Genomic DNA, 18899 nt, shown 5'->3' with positions numbered 1-18899 from the left:
CCCGGGCAGGAGGGGCGGCAGACAGGGAGGTTTGGGACTGCGCAGTATTTGGAATCCCTCGGCCCAGGTGGAGAGAGGACGTTTGGGGTCTTTACACCTAAAATGCGGCTTCTTCAAAATTACTTTTAAAGAAAAAGACAAAGGCGTTTTCTGAGACCCCAGACCCATGAAAACAAAATGCAGCTGGGTCCTGGGAGCTCCCAGACGTCCCGGGTTTTCCGGAGCGAGGGGCGCGAGGGGACCGGCCCACGTGGGGAGAAGCCGGGCAGGATGGAGGGCGCCCGGGACGCCTGCAGCACCGACGGCCTGGGACCGGCCGACGGCGGGGTTCGGGCAAAGGGGTTTCGAGAAGAGACCCTAACGCGCGCCGGCCAGGACAGCCAGGACCCCTGTCCGAGGGTTCCCTGGCCGCCAGCTGCGCTGCCGGTATAGCGGGTGGTGTGTGGGGGCGGGAATGCCGCGCAGGCTGGCTTGGGCGGTCATTTCCTGTCGTTTCTTCCCCAACTGAAGTTCGTACAGGAGACCTAAAGGCCGCGAGAAGGCCGGCAGAGCCCCGCGCCGTCGGGGGCGTTCCCCGGCGCGCTGCAAGGCCACTGGGCGCCCGGGGCGGCGAGCGAGGGCGGCTGCTGCCCCCTAGCGTCCGCCCTGAGCCCGCGGTCCGCAGCACCTCCCGGCCTCTTTGGGCATGGGGCGAGGGAAGCTGCCTGGGCGCCCGGAAAGGCCTCCGCGACTGGCTCGCCACGGCCCCTGCCTCCGGCAGGCCACAGCGCCAGAGCCCGAGGAGAGTCCGAACCGGCGGCAGGGAGGGGACCCACGGGGGGAGGGCCAGAGACCCCCGCCCGGGGAGTCGACGGGGGTGGGGGGATTGGGTGAGCGCCTCCCCCGAGGGAGGGAGCGGGTGGACTCCGCGCGGAGGGGGGAGCCCCGCGGCCGGGCGGGGGAGTGGCCCCTCTAAACTCCGCGAAAATGCCCGCGGCGCCGCGGGGACTGGAGCGGGGGAAATTCCCGCCAGCGCGCAAAGCCGGGGTGGGCTTAACACCCGCGGCGGCTCGCGCGCGCGGGCAGGGAGCGGAGCCGGGGCCGTTTCCGGGGAGCCGGAGGTGGGTGGGGAGCGCGGGCGACCTGGGCCTAACGAGGGAGCCGACGCTCCGAGGATGGGGAGCGAGCGGAGCGGATGCTTTCAACTTTCTTTCCAGTCGCTTGTTCTTTGGGGTCTTTTCTAACTACGAAACTCCTTTGCTCGCCTCTAAACTCAATCAACCTGATTAAGGCGCGCTGCGTAATTAATCCGCAGCCCAGCCGCGGCGATAAAACACCAATTAAAGAAAACAAACTAAGAGAGAAAACTAAAAACACAAAAACCATGGAGACCGACAACCGTCTGGCCTCATTAAGTGAATCAGCGCCACTTCGCCGCAGCTGCCAACGGGGCCGTGTGGGCGCGCTGAACGGCTCCGCGGCCGGGCCCTCGGACCTCCGGCCCCCTCGCGGCCGAATCCCATCCACGCCGGGAAAGCAGAGTCTCGGCCGCGGCCGCGCAGGGCCTGGGGTCGCCCGGCCGATCCGGCCCCGGTCTCCGGAGCCTCGCGGCGGCCGATTCATCTCGATGGCTCGCGGGGCGCCTCCCTACGGCAGGTCTCCGGTCCCGGGCTGCTCGGGGCTCAGCAAGCTGCCCGAGTCCTCCCCAGGCCGGCAGGCCTCCTCTTCTCCACCTCCTCGGTCCCTGGACCGCGGCCGCCCCTGGCGAGGCGGTTCACTGCAGCCCCAAAGCAGGCGGCCACACAACCCCCCGTGTGTGCAAAGCCGCAGGGCCGCGGTCCGCAACGGGGCGGGGCCTGGGGCGAGCGTGGGAGCGTGTGCGTGTGTTCGTGTGTGTGCGTGGATGCAGATGCGCGGGGAACGCCGGGTGGCAGCGGCGGCGGTGGACTCTCCACCCCGGCTGCGTACAGTAGCGCGCGGCGGCAGCGGGGGCGCGCGGGCCAATTCCAGGAGCCCGCGGCCTCGAGCCGCGCCCTGGCTGATACCGGAAAGGCCTGTGATTGGCCAGCGGCCGCCCCTATGCAAACGAGCTGAGGGAATGGAATTCCTCGGGCCGGGCTTACAGTAAAAGCACGTTCATTTCCAGGCACTCTCATTCATAGAGCCAGCGGGCGCAGGCAGGACGGGCGCCCCGCGGCCTGACCCAGCCAGGGCACCACGCTGCCCGGCCCTGCGCCGGCAGGCACCTCTTCCCGGGGCTCCTGGGGACACCAGAAGAAAGTCAGTCTTTGCTGTTTCTCCTCGACCCGCGTCGGAGCTTCGATTTTTATTTTTCTTCTTTCTTTCTTACTTTTGAATGAACTGGTTTCTTGGCTGGATGGTTCAACTTCTTTCCTGGGTGTGAACTTTCACCCGGTTGTTTCCTTTGGCAACTGCTGGAGAAAGTGCGCTGTGGTTCGAGGCGAGTGGTGAAGTTGCGTGTGCGTGACAGTGTGTGCGTGCTTGTGTAACTGGAGCCGCCCCGTCTGTTTCGATCTGCGCTGCGGAGCCTCCTCACAAGGCCCGCTCCACCTGCTGCGGTTACGCTGTGATCGTGGGTATTGGCGCGTCTGAGTAGTTAACCGGCCGACGCTGGGGCGACGTTGGAGGAAGATCGTCTCGTTACTGCCCAAGTCGGGGCTGACTCACCGCAGTCGATGCAGACAGAGGCTGGCTTCCGAAGAGTGCGTGCCTGCGTGCGTGTGACTCGGCTGCTGTTCACCTCCCACCAAACCACAGGACCAGCCGCAAACTTAACCAACATCCCCAAACCCGAGTTCTCAGATGTGGAGAGCTGAACTCTAGGTGTCATTGACTTGGACTTTTTTTTTTTTTTTAAGATTAGCTTTTCTTTGAAAAGCTGAATTTTCTGAACTGAGCATTTTGCCAGAATTTATTGAGAACATGACAAGTACTTCTCGCCCAGCCCTTCTCCAACTACTGAAGCTGAGTTTCAAGGCTACTTAAAAAGAAAGAAAAAAAAAAAAAACCTGCAGCGAACAGTAATGGATTTCTGTTGTGTTTAAATTCTCTACAGATTGTGTTGTAAATATGTTATGAAGTAGAGCATATGTATATATTTATATATATATATGTGTGCACATACATTAGCAGCAGGACCTTTGGAAGTCTCAGCTCTTGCTTTTGAGGACCGAAGCCAGTTTTGCATGATAAAAAGTGGCGCCGTATTTGGAAGACACTCCTCGTGTATTTTCTGTTGTGTTGGACTTTAGACAAAACTCACCTGGGAAAAATCTGACAGGCAATTAACTACTGGAACTTCCAAATTATGTATTTGCTGGTCCTTTTGCTCTCCGCATAAATATTTTAGGAAGTGTATGGGAATTTTGCCTCTGGGAACTTTGGTAACAGCCAAAGACTGAACTTAAAACTCTCAAAGCAAGACTCAGAAGATCGTCTCCCTTGGCACTTGACTTTGGATTCTGGTCGCCCACTTTTTAAAGCACTGAGCGGTCGGTTGCTAAAGAGTCCTGCGTGGGTCTGAGGCCGATCGGCAAAACTAGAATTTTCCCCCTCCTGGACTGTTAGTAACTCTTAGTCTGCCCCCTTCCCCAGCCACCCCACAGCAATAAAGCTCCCTGAACTTGTATGTTGGTCTCCCAGGAGCTGCTTGCTGAAGATCCGCGCCCCTGTCGCCGTCTGGTAGGAGCTGTTTGCAGGGTCCTAACTCAATCGGCTTGTTGTGATGCGTATCCCCGTAGATGCCAGCACGAGCCGCCGCTTCACGCCGCCTTCCACCGCGCTGAGCCCGGGCAAGATGAGCGAGGCGCTGCCGCTGGGCGCCCCGGACGCCGGCGCCGCCCTGGCCGGCAAGCTGAGGAGCGGCGACCGCAGCATGGTGGAGGTGCTGGCCGACCACCCGGGCGAGCTGGTGCGCACCGACAGCCCCAACTTCCTGTGCTCTGTGCTGCCCACGCACTGGCGTTGCAACAAGACCCTGCCCATCGCTTTCAAGGTACTCGGCCCGGAGCGGGTGGAGGGAGGACAGGCAGAGGCCGGTCGAGGCCGGGGAGATCGAGGAGGGCAGCGGCCAGGCAGGCGGGGCCGGGTTCAAGAAAGGGGCCGGCGCTGAGGCCTGTGGTCCATCCCCCTGAGCTCGGGAGACTGGGGATGCTGCGTTGCCGTGGCGACCCTCGAGGGGCCCGCCTTAACCGGCCGCGGCGGCCTCCAAGGATGGCCAAAAAACTCTGGATGCCCCCAAAGACGTCCACTGAGGGCCGGCTGGACCTCTCCCCGGCAGGGGTCCTTAGCTTTGATCTAAAGTAGGAAAAGTTATAACCCGGCAGGGACAAGCCTGTCTGTCAGCTCCTCTGCTTCTCTCCCCGCCTCTGGCTTGACACCCAAACCATTCTGAGGGAGACGTCAGGAAATAAAATAGAGATACTTTTATACCTTCGGGTCAATGTAAATAAACTGACAAGGAAAACTGTCAAGGCTTTCCACTTCCACCCCCTCTTTAACAGCCCTGTAGGAATTAGCAGGTTCAAAGTCCACGGCGGGAGTAGTTAAGTTTGCAAAAGTTTTCTGAAGAGTTTTTTCGAGCTTCTAGGCTGCTCCTGCCAGAAGCCGCAAGTAGCGAATGCTCTTTCTTTGCCTGGTACCCCACTGAACGTTATCGCCGACTCACCTAGCTTAAGCCCGGGCAGCGGAAGGAGGCAAGGCTGTCTAGCGTGAGACGGCCGTCTAATCCGCCCGCTTTGCTGTTTGAGGAGGGGGCGGTGTGGACCGGGTAACTTCAGCCGAGCAGCTTGAGAGGTCCTCGTTCACTTTTCACCCCTGATCTTGCCCTAGCTTTGAGCTCCCTATAAAAACCTTGGCCTTCAAAGGGGATACATAAACAACCCCGGGCGTTTTTAGACAACCACCGCCACCCTGGCAGCAAACAGCAGACATTTCATTTCGGCGGTGGGGATTCAGTTCTTCTGTCTTGGGTGAGTTGAAGAAGGGGCAGGCTTTTAAATACAATCAGTGCAGTCATTTCCGGTTCATTGCAGGGACTAAGGAAAGCAGGTGGGGGGGGGGAAGCTGTAAAGATCAGCTACTCTTTTTTTCTTAAAAAAAAAAAATCTGGTTAAATAATTGTCCCCTTAAGGGGCGATTAATTTAATATAAGCTTTTTATGGTTCCAAGCCTGTGCTGGATCTTGAGTTAGTGACAATGAATAATGTTCACTTTTAAAAAAAATTACTGTCAGAGTTCTTTATTTTTAAGCTTTACATACCTTCCAAACTTAGATTATGATTTCTAAAACAAACAACCAAAAGAAGTGCAATTGTCTGTGTCTGTAGAATTGCCTCCGTTTTCTGAAAGCAGGAGTTTTTGAGGGGGATGAAAATGAGGATAAGTTTGAGCAGCCACTGGGATGCTTTCCTGTCCCTTCCTCGAGCTCTGTAGGTTTGGGTTAGGAGCCCATTTCAATTTGAAATCACTCTAATCCCTTTACATAAACAGACTCAGCAGGCAGACCTCCTCAGCTCTCCCTCAGTTCCAGAGGACCTGACAGGGATGGGCCCTGGGGTCACTTTCAGATAAGTACAGAGGGGAGGAGACAAGCTGATAATCAACCAAAGGGTCCTTTAAGACCAGGTGCTCTGGACACGCCAAGGGTGTGGGTTCTTAGGGATCTGTGGCTTCCTTTGGGATAAATCAAGTCTCTTCTGTATCTCTCCTCCTCTACTAGGGACCCACACCCCAAGCACTAAGTGATTAAGCGAGAATCTTCAGACATTAAAGCGATGTCGTTTCTCAAGCCACCACATGAAAGTATTTATTTTCTTCTAAAAGAATGAAAAAAAAATCATATAAATTGTTTTCATGAGCCATCAGGGAATTCCTTTTAGCGGAAATCTTAATAACCATAGAAGTTTCCGTTTTAAAATGACTTTTGACAATTCACTTTTAAAAAAAATCTGTTTTACTGAGTGATAGTTTCTAGGTTAAAGATCAAGGTATAGGTCTCTTGAGAAAAGTTCAAGTGGGTCTTGAGAACATTTGGGGCAAAGGCAAGGACAGCAGAGGAATCAGACCACTCGATGAATAATCTGTCTCCGCTCCCGTCCCCATAAAGAGGGGCCTCTTTCGGAAGGAGACCTGCTCTTTGCATAACGGAAGGAGCAGGCAAATTTTCCAAGGAGGCAACAGGCGCAAAGATTAGGGATAAAGCAAGCCAAACGTGAATAAAGTGACTGTATCCGACTTGATTCATTCACTGTGTGTCCCTGAATCCAGTCTGTACTCATCTTCCACCACCTACCTCCCAAGCAGTTTCTATAGAAATTATTACTTTAAAATTTGGATCTTATATAAGCCTCAGACAATCTCTTTAAGAAGTTAATCAGTAAAGAATTATTACATTCCCTGTATTAAGGAGGAGGAAATGAAAAACAGTGATAAAGTCTGATGATATTGGTGAAAAGAGCATTGAAGTGATTCTTTAGGAGTCTTCTGAATACGTGTAAATCCTCAGCTTTAATCTTTGAAACTAAAGGGAGATTTCAAGTTATGAATTTTCCTTAAAATAGATTACAGTCATCCTAATTGCTTATCCTGGACCCCAAAGTGCCCCCCACCTTCTCCCACGAAACACCTTTATTTTTCAGCCTAGAAGAGATCCATTATTTTGCTACCGAGAAAATCTTAAATTTGCTACTGTTACCCGTTATTTACAGAAGCAGCCAAAAAGGCTGTTTGGATGACTTAGGATATATTTTGTAAGACTATAATATTAAAGTTCATTTAGGCCCTGGTACACCAGAGTCCAAAGGCATAAACACGCCTTCAGCAAGTTCGGAGGCCTTGGGCACTGATAGTAATATTCTTTTCATAGGAAAGAAATAAGTAACGTTTGTGTCAGCAAGATCGTGGTCCCCTAGCTATGCATTAAATATCATCTCAGCTGAATGTTAAGTTCCACCCCACAGCTTTCTTTATAACACTGGAAAATTAAGGGATTTGAAATAAATGAATTGTGACTGTAATTTCAACCTAATTAGAGTTAGTTTAAAATGCCAGTTTGAACTGTGAACAGGCCGACCAAGAACAGTGTGGGAAGGTTCTGTAACATAGACGAGGCTTGATATTTTGCCCAACTTCCTGATACTTTAAAAACAGAGAAGTAAAAAAAAAAAAAATGAGCTATCCTTTGGCCAGCAAGTCCCTTCTTGTCTGTTTGGTCTGTGTTAAAATGTAAATGTTTGTGTTTCCTTACCTATTGTTTATAGCTTTTCATTCCAGTTGCTTCTTTTTCTCTGTTTGAAGTTAGATTTTTTTTCAAAAATCTCTGCATATTGCCTATCAATGATCAAATCTGTATCAAATTAATAGACACGTTAGTTTTAAATTTAAATTCTTTTTCCTAGTCTAAGAATGCTTGCTAATAATTAGGTGATATACTTTATTAATGTAATATTCCTGGATCTAATATTCTTTCCCTTCCCCCCACCATGAAAAACCTATAAAAGGCCAAGTAAATGATCTTTGAGCCCCGAAATACCTTTGACTCTTGCTACAGTTTAAAAAAAGGGAAAAGAAGGAGTTAAACTCCTGATTTGTTTAGTCTTAAATTCCAACATCAACAGCATTTTCCTGTTTAGCCACCATGATTATTTTACTCTCTATTTGTTTCTATTTGGTGTTGGCCTCGTGAATTTGCCGTATTACTGATGAGGATCGTTTTGGAAAGATGAGTGAGGGCACAGTCGTGGAGCCTGTGAGAGGGGCCAGTAGGATGAAGGTGATTTAGAAAACATTTGGTAGTTATAAAACAAGATTTATTTATTTCAACCTATTTAACCAACAAGGACTTATTCAGTTGGAAACCCATGTGGTTGATCCGGTCCCTGTATGCTTACTGAAAGTGGAATTAAAATAGAGATGCCAGGTCATCACAGGGAGATGGGGAAAAGAGAGTAAAAATATGTTTTCAAGGAGGACATTGCAACATTGTGAGCTAATTTTACAGAGGGAAGTGAAAACAGTGGGGGAAAAAAGGACGGGGGATTTTTAAGAGACTGAGAAAAGCAGAATAAAGTAAGTATATTTTATGGGAATAGAAAAAACGGTAACAATAACTAAATAACTGATCAAGGAGATTTATTTCAGTAATATTTTTGAAACAAAAGGGAATTGTCATATTACTGCTCTTAACTAAACAGCAACAAACATACTAATAATGGGCTCTAAATACCTAATTAGAGGGTGCTTGGGGAAGAAATAGCTGTGTTTTTAAATTTCCTGTATAGAAAACATGTCCATTTGGATGGAAAGAAAGATAAGAGTGCAAGTTGGATAAAATAGATGAAGAACATACCTACCTATTGCTGTGAGAATTGATTCTCCTGGTGTAGTCCTGGGGTTGGAAGTACGTCCACCCCTTATAGTGAGTTGGTTCATTTTCCCCATCGTACTCCTTAGAATCCAAGAGCCACAGCATCCTCGGGAATAAAAACAATAGATGGTCATCTGGATGACACAGAGAAAGGGTGATGACGAAGCAGGCAATGAAGATGGGAATTTAGAGAAACATGGCTTTTGTATCATCCAAGAGAGCCTATGGCAGCCTTATTTACAGACAGAAAAAGAGGACTGAAGTATAGGTGTCACCCCCCCAAATTATGTAGCAAATATTAGGTAAAAATGGGGAGGTGGAAAACAGAAGGAGGAATAATCACTGTAGAATGCTTTATTATCACAGCTCAAAACTAAAACCCCCAAAACGATTATATAATTGGAATGATGAGCACACATTTCACTAGTGACTGAGACAGTACCATAAGGGGTATCGCAAGTGATAGGAATAAGTAGAACTTGGGGCATCTTGATTTGAAATTCTACAACTACCTTAAAAAACACAAACAATGGAACTATAGCTAAGAATAAATGTTTTGATCAAGAAAATAGTTTCTAGAAGGGTCAAATGATGATCAAGAATTGGATACTACTGCATGAAGCATCTTTGGGCCATGCTCTTTAAAGCATTTTACCTTGAAATTGCTGCTTTTTTTTTTTTTTTTTTTTACCTAAGTGTCAAAAAATATGTATTTACTGGTTTACTTTAGTAGTTCTGATAGAAATCCATTCCCATTCAGTTACATTGAAGGAATTCTTCTTCAAGATCAACTGGGTTTGGAGAAAACCTCAGTCATCTATAAGGTCCCAAGTTAACACATCTCTGGGACTCACAGATATAAAAATGCGACGTAGTTCCGCTCCTGAATTCAGAGGAGCGCATCCAAGTGAGCACCCCTCTTCTCCGAGGTCTGTTGATTTTGTAGTTAGTATTAAGCCAAGGGCATGTTTCTGATTTTTTTCTCTTGCATACCAGAATTCACTGCTAGTGAAAATCAAGGTAGTAGAAGCGAGTAGGGGCAACAAGGATGAACTAATTGCAAAGGGAGAGTTTAAGTCACTCAAGGATCGTCAGCAATTCAGTGGTAGCAATCCCATTTAATTTGAGCAGAAGTAAGTTTAAACACCTAAAAGGCAAAATCCGCCCTATTCGGCCTGTCGGTGGAGGTCTAGACAAATGAAAGATGGGTTAGGTTATAAACTTATAAAAAGCAAGACATTCTGTTTCTCAAATATGAAGAATTAAGAGATGATTGTATTCGTGAGAAGGCATAGCTTTTCAAAGTCCTTGCTCTAGTGAGTGTTATTCCAACTCTGTGACCTTATGTGGCTTCACTAGGTGAATGTTTTATTATTTAAACATTGATAATTTTGCATAGTGGAATTTAAAGTAAATCTTCCCATTAAGGACTCTTCTGTTGTTTTGCTTAATTTAAGATTGTTATTCCTTCGCAAACTAAAAAGCATCACTTAATATACATTCAAGTTTAGAATAATTATGCAAATGACATCAACGTTTCTAACATGCCTGATGTCTGGTGTTTAGGTGGTGGCACTGGGGGACGTTCCAGATGGCACTCTTGTGACTGTGATGGCAGGCAATGATGAAAACTACTCAGCCGAACTGAGAAATGCAACAGCGGCCATGAAAAACCAAGTCGCGAGATTCAATGACCTCAGGTTTGTCGGTCGGAGTGGAAGAGGTATGTATCTGTCAGAACTGAACTTGAAATACCCAGTATTTACATAGCAACAAACCCAGATTTCAAAACCTCTAGAAGTTTCTGTGATGGGATTCCCTAGAAACACAGTCATTTCTTCCCGTTATTATTGCTACGTCAGCTTTTTATTTAAAATTTAATGTTTTTAACAGAATCTGGCTTTACGCTATTGCTTTCTATTATGGAATTGGTTTAAGACTGATTTGGAGCAGGCAAAACGTGAACTGTGAATTTCAAGGAAACCTCTCAGATCTTTTCTAAAATGTAAAAAATATAAAACTTACCATCATGGAAACTAAGATCATACAACTGGGGTTCTCTCTCTTTGATAATTTTCAGATATCTCTTTACTGGAAACCTTTAACTTAGGGCCCATGTGTTACCTTTGACAAGTGACAGAGTTTCAAATGATCACTTCTAATAATTTTAAGGGCTATATAGTGGATGATGATTGAAATGTGTTTCAAGGAAGCATTTTTTATGGTAAAATATGAAGAAATAGTAACATTCTGGCTTGGTGAATTTGATGGCAATGTGACCTTCCTATATGTAATTTGGATGCCTTATTAGTATTTTAGGTACTAATAATATTAAAGACTGGATCCTCCAGAGGAATGATTGCATCAGTGAAGTTCTATGTGTAGTTTTCTTTTTCTGTGCCCGTTATCAAAGTATTAGAGCAGAAAGAGGAATCTTGGCATATCGTAATCTCCTCCGGTTTCCAGTTATTTTCAAATATTGTGTTTTCTTTGTATTGTAAGAACCTTAGTCCTATTTTACAAATAGCAATAAGTAGTATTAGTTTAACTGAAGGAGGTAAGATAGTTTGTTTTAAAAATCTCATTTTTGTAATATAGTATTGAATAAGCTTAGGAATAAAAGTTATTTTGAGTATGATAGAAAAGACGTGGTAACCTAAATAACAGTAGCTGACTCTTGTATTGAAAAAAAGTAAAAGTACAACCAATGGACATTTAAACATAAGAGTAATCATTAGTCTGTATAAAGGCATTTAAAAATATAAGAAAGTCTGTATTTTGGGGGAATTTGATTAGTCAAAGAGGAATGGGGGTAAAGGCATGCTGCTTCTTTGCGCTATTGTTTTTGTGCTATCCTAGCTGTCTGGGGAATTTTCGAGATAGAATCAAAGGTAGAGAAAATTGTAAAAAACTTATAACGTGATTGAAAATATTTGTTCATAGCACTATGTTAATAACAGGGTAATACCAAGAAAATTACACCCACTTATTGAAAGCATGAATGGTGCTATAAGGTATAAAGGCACAAGTCATTCTATGGGTTCACTTGTTATATTAAAAGTCCCCACCTTTCAGTAAATGGAATTCCCATTACGATTCAGAGATGTGCGTTTAGAAAACATCTTGAAGGCTTCAGATGAGTAGAAGCCAATAAAAAACAAAGGCCCTACTGCCTGGTCCATGCCTTCCAGCCTCGTAACCACCTCAGGTCAATTCCTGTGGATTTCTGTTCTTAGGAAGCCACAGCTGAGTATCATTTAGTTGCATTTCCAGAGGAAGTTGTATTATCGTCATATGCATCTATGTGGGTTTACGGGTCAGGTTTTGGTTATGGAAGTTTTGGAAACTCTTCAATGGCCCATGCCATTTTCCCATAAGAAGTGCAGTAGTGGCTTTCTGGCAAGGCCCAGGAGGTCGGTGATGATAAAGAGTGAAATTTTGAAAGCAGCCTGCTTTCTTTTCTGGCGTTTCTCGCCCCTCACTGGCCGTGTCTGTTTCAAGTGGGTGACTAAGAGAAGCTCGTGTTTACTTGGGTAACAAGGAACTGTTTCCCCAAGGTGTGGAGTGTTTGCCTTTGGCTGCCTGATTCGTGCCAGGATGCCCTTGAGTTTGCAGAGTGAAATAACTGCACCCAAGGCTGGGCTGTCTTCTGATAACCTGGAACGAGAAAATTAATTGAAACGCTCCATATATGGACAATATCTGTCTTGAGCAGTCTCTGCTTCCCACGCATGATAATAAGCAATCCAAAATAGAGGAACCCCAAAATGAATGTTTTGCCCAATTACAGTTACTGTGTCTATTGTCAGTCTTGAATGATTTTCTTTTTTTTGGTTAGGACTACAAGACAAAATGAGCCATCAAAAGGCCCAGTTTGACTCTCTCATAATTTCTCCCCATAGTGGTAGAATACAACTTGATTTTACGCTTTCAAGTCTAAGTGTCAACATCAAAGCCTGCCAGGTTTATTGTTTTGTTTTGGTTTTGTTTTTTGTTTTTTTTTTTTTGTTTTTTTGCAATTTCCTTCCCATTACGAAGACGGCAGATGACTCTCACTCATTTTAACAATTAGTCTTAATCTGCCTCACTGAATCTTGTCCTTTAAAAGTTTCATAACGTTTTACTAAGTGATCTTAAGACTATCCACTATTTCATTTTTGATCTTAAGACTATCCACTATTTCGTTTTCTGGTTTTGAAAATGTGTCTGAAAATATGACATTGGCATCAACACACCACACAGGGGCCGAGAAGGTCCTGGCTGTTGGCTCACCGAACATTTCAGTGCCAATTTCCCATTCTGTCAAAAGCCACTGGTCTGATGGATTCTCAAAGGGGCCTGGTGCTCAGTTCCAAATAAAGGGTAGAAAAAGAAACTCCCTTTTCTTGTCTCAGCTGCCAGTCCCTGGGGATTGTAAAACCTCGTAGAAATTGTCAGAAGTTGAACATGGAAGGGTTTTTCTCTGTTCGACAAAACCAATCTGTCTGGGTGCTGGCTGATGTCCAGGACCACAGCTCCTAACCTCGGGTTCAGCCTGCAACTGGGAAAACCTGCCCATCCGGCTTTTACGGCCTTGCTGAAAACACTGGCCCCTAAAAAGTATTGGCGAAGGCTTCAGCAGTCTGAACCTTCCTCCTTCCTTTCCTTTCCTTCCCTCCTTTCTGGCCCTGACAATTTAAATCTCTCCTTCAGGGCTGTCTCCTCCTGGGAATTTTCTCCCTTTGATTCAGTATCTCCATATAGATCAACCGTTCCTTTACAATGGAAGAAGAGATAGCAGCTCCCAGAAGAGGGGAGCTGACGGGAGCACACTGGTTCTTGTTCAGAACAATTCACACTTAAACTCACGTCCTGGGACTATCCCTTACCTCCAGAAAATCACAGTTCAGGATCAAGAGGTGAGATCGTTGGCAGCAGCTGACATCAGCTGACATCTGTCATTGGGGCAGGTGCTACGGGTATTTTCAGTTACAAGAAAGTGTATCATGGCTGCAGCCGAGAGACATTGAAGAAACTTTAGCAGTGAAATCTGTGAGAGCTCCCGTCGCTATTGGAGTACTTAATCAGTTGTAAAGGAATCGATCAATCAGGGATTATGGCCTTAGTTAATTCATTTTAGAACCAAAGAGGAAATCTACCAGACCGTATTATCTACCGCATCGTAAATGGGGGAAGAGAATGCACTGCAAATTTCCTTCTGATTTTCCTAAGACTATGATTTTTAATCTTTGGGAACGTCATGAATAATTTTGAAAATCCTTGGAAGCCTTCTCCCCAGGGGGAAAAAAATGCACACGTGCACTTACACACACAGTTTCTTGTACAATTTCAGTTTTCAGGGCCGCTGAAGCTTGTTTATGGACCTTCTGGGGATCCGTGGACCCGCCAAGCCAAGAATCTCTGAATCTGGATCTTTGCCTTGACTATGGAGGGCCCGCCTAGCGCTGTGCTGCACATTGTAGATAACTGGAAAATGAGGAAATAAACGAACACATGAGTTAGACATTCTTCTTACACCCTGTGCTGTTTTGGTTACACCTGCTTTTATTATAGCCAGGACCTGGTGTGTATAATTAGGAAAACAGATCCCAGTCAAACCGCTGGTCCAGACTTTTGAGAGGCCATCAGGTGTGCACGCATATGGTCCCTTGCAAAGGAGAAGGGCTTGTCTTGTCATCGAAGGGGCAGCCTCCTCTCTAGTGACTGCCTGGCCCCCCAGCTGCAGACCTGCACCTCGAACCCCACAACCAGCCCAGAGAGGGCACCTGCTCCCCCATCCGTTAGGACTGGGGTTAATTTCTTGGTGGACATTTGTGTTTATGCTGATCTCCTTGGCAACTTTAATCTTGCCCACTTTCAAACAAGTACCCTTCCCAACTCTTTTATAAAATGAAATTCCTTCCTTATGTTCTTGCTGTGGATGTCTTCCCAGACATAATATTTACGCTGTCACAATCGGGGTTATTGCATATTTGCGTAATGTTTGTTACGTAAGGCATTTTCATTCTTAAGGTATTTTATGTTATTCGGGGAACACTGTGGGGAGGCTGCCTTTCAGATGAGTGATAGACTGTGGTTGAAGGAAAGGTACATGTAGAAAAGGATAGAGCGTACCGGTATTCTAAGCAGAGACGTGTCTTTATGGAGTGGTCACTACTGAGAAATGGTCTGAATGACTCACAGTATTATCACAGGATCCAAGTCATTCTCTGTTTTATCACAGACTCATATAGTAGGGGGAGGAAAATTCATCTGACAATCTCAGTGTTGTTTCATGGATAACATTCAAGATAATGAGCTGGCAGTCAGGTCTCCTGGAGAGAATACAAGGAAAAGAGGAGAGTTGTGTTAAAATCAACTCTCCCACTTTCCCCCTCTTTTGGATTGCTATTGATCTACATTTTAAAATTATATATATACTGAAATCTGTTTTCAGACTTCAGTGTGGGCAAATATTGATGGGAAAAGACCCAGCCTCTGATACACGCAGTCTCTGGCAGCCCTAGCAAATAATGCCTTTCGATGGCAGGGCGAAAGCTAGTGCCCATGATCTGATGTAGAATTCATCTCTAGAGATCAGCTTTCTCATTCTGTTTCAACTTGCCCGTAAAAGAGTAAAAACACTTTCTCAAAGCAAGTTGCTTCCCACCCCTCCCCCAAACCACCACCCAGCAGTCCCTGTCCCGCTTGGTGTCATGGCAAAGAGGAGAGCTTTCTGGAAAACTGCTTGTGCCTGGAACACACAGCTTTGCAATTGACCTCTTCATGGTTTTCTTGCTGATTTAATGAAGTGCCAGGCGTTGCTGATGGCGTTGGACAGCTTTTTTAAATTGAGGTTATTTATACGCACAGTATTTAAGAACTGATGGGCAGAAGCTGGACTTCTCTCCACCACCCCTCCCCCAAACCCCTTCCTTGCCAGCCGGCTTGCTTTGGATTGAGGCAGCCCTTTTTGGTGGGGACAGAAGACTATCAATCAGAAAGTGCCTCCGAGAGAAATAATGGTTGAGTGATTTTTAGAGCTTCCTGTTTCAGCAGCAAGCATTATAGACATAAACAGTGATCCGGCCAACGGCTGCACTGCTGCTCTGGTTCTAATGAGTCAGTTTTGTATTTTCTTTTGTGCTGGTTGGCGAGGGGCAAGGGAGGATGGAGAAGACTGGTTATGGAAGAACATATTCTGTTTCTTTTTCTTTATTATTTTTAAAGAAAAATGACTTGTTGAAAAGAGAGATGGTATATTGTCTGATGATTGTTTTCTTTCTGTTGGTGATTATAAAACATGTTCAGATGAGAAAGGGGATGTTGATGAATAACCATGTACTGTCAAAATGGAGAGGTTACGTGGTTTTGAAGGATTTCGCGGACTTTCAACCAGAAGGGTGTGTGTGTGTGTGTGTGTCCATCCATACCACCACTGAGAAGACTTCCTGGACCAAATTATCTTTGAGGACTAAATCCATACTAACAAGGTCTTCTCATCTGAAGCCCCAGTAAAGCAATTAACAGGAATTAATACGTGAGCAGTGTGGACTTAATGAGCTGCCTGCGAATACTTTCAAAGGTGCCAGTTTTATCAGCTCACTCTTGGGGCATTCAAGATTTTATGTTTATAAGCATGCGTTAGTGGACTTCAGGCAAAGCCCACCCTCCGTCACTGGTCCTGATGTGAGTCCCACTTTCAACAGAGATGTATTTCGGTCCATGTTAAGAACCGAGCTTGCCATGGCATTCCTGTTGCTGGTGCCGATTTGGGATTCCAGCACATTCCAGTCTCTATTAGGCTATGTCGAGCAGTGTATCCCACTTAAGAACTCCATTTTATGTCACTGAACTTCCTCCAATGAGGGTTTCAGGTAGTTGAAGGACTCATAAATCAGAAGGTGATCCCAACAACCTCCTTCGAGAGGCCCGGTGGCCATCCTGCCACTGGATTCAAAATGCGTTTCCTCTGGTTTCCTTGGTGAAGAAACATTCGTGTAGGAGCCACTTAAACTGTGTTTTGCTCAAAGATGTGAGTAAATTTCCTGTCTGTTTCTCAACTTAGATGAATCCCTGCTTTTACCTTGAGATTTAAGAGCGTCATTAAGGATGTAGGGGCAGCCCAGTCTGCAGAGCTGCACCCTCCCCCCAGCTTCCGGATCCAAGGATGCTTCTGGGTCTGGTGAATGGGAGGTCTGGCAGGCACCCTCGCAGCTGGTGTGTGGCCTTAACTGAGTCACCTTATGCAAACAAAGGAGACTCTCCTTGGCTCAAACAAAGGCTATACACAGGAATACAGGCATTTGAGCACAGTTGGTGACCTGTGTGCTTATCAGATCTCAGCAGAGAAGGCAAGGAGGGATGGGCCTGTTTGTAGGTGGAAACACTCCAGTTTGCTCTAGGCATTGGTTTTGGGTTTTTAGAGATGTTTTTCCTTCATTCTATTTGAAACCATTATATGGAGTACAGTCACTATCTATCCATCTATCTATCCATCTATCTGTAATTAATGAGAAACAGTCTAAACTCATATCCTAATACAGCTTTGGCCTCTTTACGTGGTATATTTCCAGTACCTGTGGCACTTGGGTCTGTCCAGATGTTCTGCCTTCCCTCAGGGCAGGCCATAGTTGGTAGATCTTATCTATCAATCTGCCTATCAATTTGGTCTCCCTCGGAGGGTCCCAACATTTGGCAATATCTGAAGACATTTTTGGTTGTCACCCCTGGGATGAGGCGTGCTCCTAGCATCTAGTGGGTAGAGTGACTCCCACAGCACATAGGACAGCCCTACCCCTGCAAAGCATCAGTCACGCTGAGACTGAGAAACCCTGGGCTGGCCTCACACGAATGATCATGATAAGTCATAAAATGTCTCCTCTCTTCCCTAACACTTTCTGCCTCTTTACCAAACTTATGAAAAACTTCAGTTCACACAGAATAAAAAAAAAAAAAAAAACGAGAGCGCATCACTGCATATTAGTCTTTTTCTAAATATGAAAATATACTGGAGTTCTGTGTGCATAGGATCGCACCATCTTGGCATCTCCTGGGTTGGAGGATGTGTGGCAGCCAGAAGTAGAGGCTGCAGGTGGAGGAGGTCACCCGGCAGGGAAAGTTCTCCCTCGAGGACTCCCCGCCACTTACAGCTGCTCCCTCAGGAATACCACACAGGTGCAGGTCCACAGGGACCATCAGAAACAGTGAAAGTGCACGCTGGCTTCTCATTGCCATCCTCCTCCCCATCAGGCTTCAGTCAGGGGCCACAGATCCACTAATCCAGGAACATGAATTGGTGTGAGTGGACAGTGTACACTTGAACTAAAAAGGGCTAAAAGCAAGGTCCTGGTATGCATCACTGACCAATACCTTACAGACTCCGAAAAGGAGTCAGTTTGCACACCCAAGGACAATGCATGGAAGGAGTAGGGACGGGACAGAGGCTGATTTGCCGTCCATCCCTAGGAAGCCCTGATTTGCTGCCCACGTGTTAGGTGTGCAGGGACCAGGGACAGACAGAGGGCTGGGTTCTTCTGGAGCTTTCTCCCACCTGCCCTTACGTGTTGGTTCTGCTATCACCTATTTTCTATAATACAGGAAGATTCAGGGGAAGATGACTTGAAAAAAGTCTGAAGAAAAGAGTCCTCTAGGTGTTCTCATTGAATCACAGTGGTGTCTGCTACAGGTGGAGTTTCTTGAATACATTTTGCTGTGACTGCTGTCTCCAGTTGGTTGTTTGTTTGCATTTACTCTGCAGGGGGCCCTCACTCCGAACTTTCCTGCCCCTTCTATTTCCTGTAAGTTTTCCTCAGTAAAGCAACCAGCTCCCAGGTTCGGCGTGGAGATCAATTGTGTGTCGAATCATTTGAGACCTGGAAGAGTTAGCTATCCTCCTGGGAATTCCCGGGCGGCGTCTGAGCTGGGCTATACGGAGCCCACACGCTGCCCACGTTCTGGGAAGTGAAGGTCACCGGGGAAGGAGCTTGGGAACAGCTGTGGCAGGCAGGCGCGCACTGGTGCACTGCGTTGCTGGGACCCCAGCGCCAGGGAAAGGATGAAGATGGGCGTGGGACTCCCCAAGAGGTGGCCTTCCAAGAATTTTCAAAACACAAGAGATCCCGCCTTTAACTAGAACAGCACTGTGTGGTATCACCAGCCACTAGACCAGTGCCTGATACAGAGTGGGGACTCATTAAATATCTCCAGATGAGTGACTACCCCAGGACTCTGCCTACTCTAGGCAGTAGAGCATAGCGGTTAGCACATGGCTATTACTGAATTCTTCCTGGGAGGACAGTGTCTCACCCTGGGCGCCATCAACGTTTAGGGCTGTTTATTCTTTGTCGTGGGAGCCATCCTCTGCATTTTGGGATGGTTAGTGGCATCCCTGGCCTCTACCCAGTAGCCAGGAGCATTCCTTCCATGTCATTCATGGGTGGTGACAACAAGAAGTGTCTGCAGACTTTGCCAAATGTCGCTTCCTGCGGGAGAGGTGGGGGGAAGAAACACTGGTTGAGAACACTGGCTCAGGGTTGCGTGTCTGTGGGCAAGT

General features: G+C 46.6%; 2 protein-coding genes across 5 annotated transcripts in view; both read left to right on the top strand.

Annotated features, from left to right (window-relative positions):
- The window catches only part of RUNX1 (RUNX family transcription factor 1), a 249573-nt gene that overhangs the window by 154145 nt on the left and 76529 nt on the right, over positions 1-18899 (top strand). For 3 of the 4 annotated variants that reach the window (XM_032630113.1, XM_032630115.1, XM_032630114.1), the window contains 2 exons: positions 3741-3994; positions 9932-10088. In XM_032630113.1, the coding sequence (XP_032486004.1) occupies positions 3741-3994; positions 9932-10088 (411 nt within the window). Of the gene's footprint in view, positions 1-1155; positions 3995-9931; positions 10089-18899 lie in introns of those variants that run through there. The other variant, XM_032630116.1, reaches the window with a different exon arrangement.
- On the top strand, positions 1146-17316 carry LOC116752918. Its single transcript, XM_032630117.1, has one exon. The coding sequence runs from the start codon at positions 1175-1177 to the stop codon at positions 2105-2107; it is 933 nt and encodes a 310-aa protein (XP_032486008.1). The 5' UTR covers positions 1146-1174; the 3' UTR covers positions 2108-17316.

This window comes from Phocoena sinus, chromosome 4, assembly GCF_008692025.1.
Source record: "Phocoena sinus isolate mPhoSin1 chromosome 4, mPhoSin1.pri, whole genome shotgun sequence".
NCBI classification, from domain to species: domain Eukaryota; kingdom Metazoa; phylum Chordata; class Mammalia; order Artiodactyla; family Phocoenidae; genus Phocoena; species Phocoena sinus.
This window is presented reverse-complemented; position numbering and strand designations above follow the sequence as displayed.